A 6000-nucleotide genomic window follows, 5' to 3' on the forward strand; every position below is an offset into this window, starting at 1 on the left:
ACTTTTCTCCATTTAAATAGGCTGAATGACTGATTACAAGATTGGAGACATGTGTGATACTAATTAAGAAACTAATTAGTTTGAAATATCACTATAATCCAATTATTTATTATCTTTTCTAGGGGTACCAACAAATGTGTCCAGGCCATTTTAGAATATCTTTGTAGAATAAGCAATAATTCATCTCTTTTCACAGCTTCTTTGCTTTATTCTATGACATACCAAAGGCATGCAAGTATACATGATAAAATAGCTTTTACTTTTATCACTTTCCAGGAGGAATGAAGCATTATTTCAAAGAGCTGTAAGGGTACCAACAAATTTGAGCACGTCTGTATATATATATATATATATATATATATATATATATATATATATATATATATATATATATATATATATATATAAAACTTTCAGGTTCCGAGTGCTCAAAAGCTAATTTTACACCCTGCACCAAATGACAGACATTCAAACCCCTATTGCATTGCAGTTCCCTCATTGCAGGTTTTAAAATTAGCCTGATTAGCCACAGTGTATAAGTAACAGGTTCCGATGTGTCATATTAAACTCAAAGTAAAACCAGGAATGGATCAAACTGCTATGCAATGGAAGTCTTATTTCCATCCCTGGAACACAGAGGTATGGTAAAGAACATTAATAAACCATGGTAAACTACAGTAAATGCATTGTAGAACCATGGGGAAAACGCTAAATTCCTGCGTTAAATTTACTGTGGTTAAATTTATAAGGGAACCCTTGGTATTGCACAAGGGCACTTTCTTAAAATGATACATCATTTTTTAAGGTTATTTGAAAAAAAATGACAGTAAGTGGAAGTCCAAACTGATTAGTGTATCCTCAACCAAAGCGGTTGTATCTAACAAAATAACTTAATTAAGACATCAGTATAGGCACAAACAGTGTTTTTTTTTGTTAATGAAAATACATGTTTGCTGTGACTTGTGTTTGTTTCAACTCAGAACTGCACTTGTGTGTTCTACTCAACGAATGGAAGTGCAAGATGTATATGATTAAATTTTATTGGCTGGCTTGTTACTGCTTCACGTACCTTCACAGATTAGGGGATTTCCTATTGCTTTAATTTTAAAAAGACATACCTTCAGCACAACAACCCGTCCTGGGATTTGAATTTGAAAGGTCTCTTCCTGAGCTTGAGCCGGGTAGCCAAAGGTAGCGTTAGCCAGGTCAATGCTTCCCAAGGGATTGACATCCTGTGACGTTCTGTAGTAGTACAGCTGGCACTTCTTCTCTTCGAAAATAAACCAGCGGGCTTTCCAGGCCTTCAAGGGCCCCCCCAGTTTGTTCAGGTACCCACACAGTTTTGTGGAGGAGGGTTCCATCTTAGTTTTCATGACTGGCTTCTCTTGGGCATTGCTCTGGTCCATGTGTGTGGAATCACCCTCGTTCTCCTTGGTGCTTTCCACTTCCTCTCTTGCACTGGCAGTGAGGTCATGATGATTGTCTGGGCTTGTCAGATTGGGATCAGCTGCAGGCATGGGTTTTCCGACTTGACAGTCCTGCTCCATCTTAACAGTCCTCACCATGTGTCCTCACCAGATTTCAAAGAAAAGATGTTAACTGGTTTGTCTTTGGCTATTGAAAAGAGGTGTAGTATGGTATAATCAATTTTCATTCCCTTTATTAGCTTTTCCCTGCCCCTTGTCAGTTAGTTAAACTTTCACAAACACCAGCTTCAGCGAGGGACGAATTTGTAAATAAAATGTTACATCCTTACAGTCCCATGTGAGTAACATTTAGTACAAAAAAAGAAGCTATCAGCTATGAAGGTCTGAAGAAGAGGTACTAGTTTCCCTATGCTCTCTGTGGTGATTGCAGTGTCCCTTATTCAGGATTATGTTCTATGAAAAATAAAATCTAAACTTCACACAACTTTAAATTATTGCAACTTTTTTAAAACACATTTTAATACAGGATTCTATTGTTAATGAGCACATTTGCTGTAAATGCTTTTTTTAAAATATTGTATAACATACAGGCACTGTAGTAAATACTACTGGCAATTACACCTCCTTGAAAGTATGCTATAGTAAATTCTGAAAATTTCTATAACCACTTTGAAGTATGCATTATTCAAGGAGGTTATAGTAGACTACAGTACTAAGTATGGCCACTATAGTTTACTGCTGTATAATAAAAATGCATTTACAGCAAATTACCACTTTAAAGTATAGTGTTTACAGCAAAATACTGGAGTAAAATGCTGCAGTAGCACAGTTCATTTTATTAAATAAATAAACCAAATCTTAAATCAGCAATAGACAATTGGAGTGTTCTGATGTAGTTAAGACTGAAGGTGGCCTCCATAAGGAAAAAACACCAGAGCCCAATGACAAGGAACAAAGCGTATTAATGTGTAGCAGGCTACTGTCGTGTTTTCAAAAAAAGGGTTTAAAGCTGCCTGACAATGTGAACTGTACGCATTGGATACTTCAGCATAAACGCCCTTGCCCTAATAATTTACTGGAGTAGGCTTTCATCCAGCTATTATTAGACTCCTTCAGAAAATGAATTTGGGATCTAAAACTGAAATATTGTGAAAACAATTGGCATTTCCTAGACTTATTTGGTAAACTGACCGTGGTTAGACGTATCAGAGTTGGGAATAATGTTTTAGTTTCACTAATTACAAGACACAGTACAGTTCCACTTGTGCAATTACGATAGATACTCCTAACAAGAACACACACCCTTCACGTACAGTAATACAAAACAGCTCACGTCTTAACCACGATCATTCTTCATTGCAAGTACACATTTACTATCAACTGCAGCTTCAATATATTCCACTTTCGTTTTTTTCTTCAGTAAACAACCTCTGAATCCCGTAACTTGAGAGAGCACTTATAAATGAATAACACTTCTCTTGGTTCTTACCTCATTCACTTACAGAAACGACTTCATTGTCGTAATACTAGAAGCTTCGTGTTGTCGTAATACTAGAAACTTCGTATGAACTTTGTGCTCCTCAATGTTTCACAACGACAGTTTAAACTTGTTCCCCGTACTATGGTGACAGTTTAGGTCAATGGACTTGTTTTAACTCCTCTTTGACGATGGTTTTGTATATGCATTTCCTTTGGGTGGGTTATTTAAAGGGTCTTCCTTATTACAAACCTGTTTCTTTGTTCCTTGCTGATAGTGTTTTGGGAATTGTAGCAATGTCACGTCTTCCGTGCTTGCGTAATCCCAGACACCACTGACCTTTGTGGCAAACAATTACAACAGTGAGCAGTTACCTTGGGATTACACACCAGGTTGAGACGCAATGATTGGACTAATGTATCCACAGGCGACCCAAGACTCACCGTTTCAACGGTTTCAGTAGTGCTCAACAGAAAAGAATGCATACAGAAAAATATTGTATACTGGCCATGGGCTTTGGTTTTGCCCAGAGCCGTAACTAAGCATTTAGCTAACGGGGCATGCAAATATATATATATATATATATATATATATATATATATATATATATATATATATATATATATATATATATATATATATATATATATATATATATATATATATATATATATATATATATATATATATATATATATATATATATATATATATATATATATATATATATATATATAATTATTATTATTATTGTTATTTTTTATTTATTTATTTATTTATTTTTTGGATGTTAGGAGTTAGGATGGTATTTACTCGCGCATAGTTTAGAATGTTATGTCCGAATCTCTCCTTTAACATGTCTGAAGGGGACACTGTATTACTTAAAACGTGAATTAACGTCTTCAAACGTGTTAACAGTGAGCAGTTACCCTGGGACTACACATCCTAACTCCTAACATCCAAAATAAAAAATAAAAAAAGAAAAAAAAACAATAATGATAATAATTATATATATATATATATATATATATATATATATATATATATATATATATATATATATATATATATATATATATATATATATATATATATTTGCATGCCCCGGTAGCTAAATGCTTAATTACGGCTCTGGGCAAAACCAAAGCCCATGGCCAGTATACAATATTTTTCTGTATGAATTATTTTCTCTTGAGCACTACTGACACCGTTGAAACGGCGAGTCTTCGGTCGCCTGCTGATACATTAGCCCAATCAATGCGTCTGAACCTGGTGTGTAATGCCAAGGTAACTGCTCACTGTTAACACGTTTTAAGACGTTAAAACCCATGGCCAGTATAAGTAATACAGTGTCCCCTTCAGACATGTTAAAGGAGAGATTCGGAAATTACATTTAAAACTATACGCGAGTAACTACCACCCTAACTCCTAACATCCAAAAAAAAAGAAAAAAGAAAAAAAAGACTAATATATATATATATATATATATATATATATATATATATATATATATATATATATATATATATATATAATTGCATGCCCTTGTAGCTACGATATGGAGTCTTGCATTCCCCGATAGCTACGATAGGGAGTCTTTCCATCCAGCTCCGGTTGCTTCAACCGGAGGTGCATGCAATTTATATATATATATATATATATATATATATATATATATATATATATATATATATATATATATATATATATATATATATATATATTTGCATGCCCCGGTAGCTAAATGCTTAGTTACGGCTCCGGGCAATACCAAAACCCATGGCCATTATACAATATTTTTCTGTATGCATTCTTTTCTGTTGAGCACTGCTGACACAGTTGAAACGGTGAGTCTTAGGTCGCCTCCTGATACATTAGTCCAATCAATGCGTCTGAACCTGGTGTGTAATCCCAAGGTAACTGCTCACTTTTAACACGTTTTAAGACGTTAAAGCCCATGGCCAGTATAAGTAATACAGTGTCCCCTTCAGACATGTTAAGGAGAGATTCGGAAATAACATTCAAAACTATGCGCGAGTAACTACCACCCTAACTCCTGACATCAAAAAAAAAAAAAGAAAAAAGAAAAAAAAGACTAATAATATATATATATATATATATATATATATATATATATATATATATATATATTATTGCATGCCCCGGTAGCTAAATGCTTAGTTACGGCTCTGGGCAAAACCAAAACCCATGGCCAGTATACAATATTTTTCTGTATGAATTCTTTTCTGTTGAGCACTACTGACACCGTTGAAACGGTGAGTCTTACGTCGCCTGCTGATACATTAGTCCAATCAATGCGTCTGAACCTGGTGTGTAATCCCAAGGTAACTGCTCACTGTTAACACGTTTTATATATATACATAATTGGATGCCCCGATTGCTACAATATGGAGTCTTTCCATCCATCTCCGGTAAGCATTTAGCGGGGCATGCAAATATATATATATATATATATATATATATATATATATATATATATATATATATATATATATATATATATATGCATGCCCCGGTAGCTAAATGCTTAGTTACGGCTCTGGACAAAACCAAAACCCAAACCCATGGCCAGTATACAATATTTTTCTGTATGAATTCTTTTCTGTTGAGCACTACTGACACCGTTGAAACGGTGAGTCTTACGTCGCCTGCTGATACATTAGTCCAATCAATGCGTCTGAACCTGGTGTGTAATCCCAAGGTAACTGCTCACTGTTAACACGTTTTAAGACGTTAAAGCCCATGGCCAGTATAAGTAATACAGTGTCCCCTTCAGACATGTTAAAGGAGAGATTCGGAAATAACATTTAAAACTATACGCGAGTAACTACCACCCTAACTCCTAACATCCAAAAAAAAAAGAAAAAAGAAAAAAAAGACTAATAATATATATATATATATATATATATATATATATATATATATATATATATATATATATATATATATTATTGCATGCCCTTGTAGCTGCGATATGGAGTCTTGCATGCCCCGATAGCTACGATAGGGAGTCTTTCCATCCAGCTCCGGTTGCTTCAACCGGAGGTGCATGCAATTTATATATATATATATATA

General features: G+C 34.4%; 1 protein-coding gene across 1 annotated transcript; it reads right to left on the reverse strand.

Moving 5' to 3' along the window:
* Positions 1-1052: 1052 nt before the first annotated feature.
* On the reverse strand, positions 1053-1948 carry LOC131736870 (TBC1 domain family member 2A-like). Its single transcript, XM_059022354.1, has one exon. The coding sequence runs from the start codon at positions 1563-1565 to the stop codon at positions 1062-1064; it is 504 nt and encodes a 167-aa protein (XP_058878337.1). The 5' UTR covers positions 1566-1948; the 3' UTR covers positions 1053-1061.
* Positions 1949-6000: the final 4052 nt, after the last annotated feature.

The sequence above is a fragment of the Acipenser ruthenus genome, chromosome 4 (genome assembly GCF_902713425.1).
Source record: "Acipenser ruthenus chromosome 4, fAciRut3.2 maternal haplotype, whole genome shotgun sequence".
In the NCBI taxonomy this organism is placed as follows: Eukaryota; Metazoa; Chordata; class Actinopteri; order Acipenseriformes; family Acipenseridae; genus Acipenser; species Acipenser ruthenus.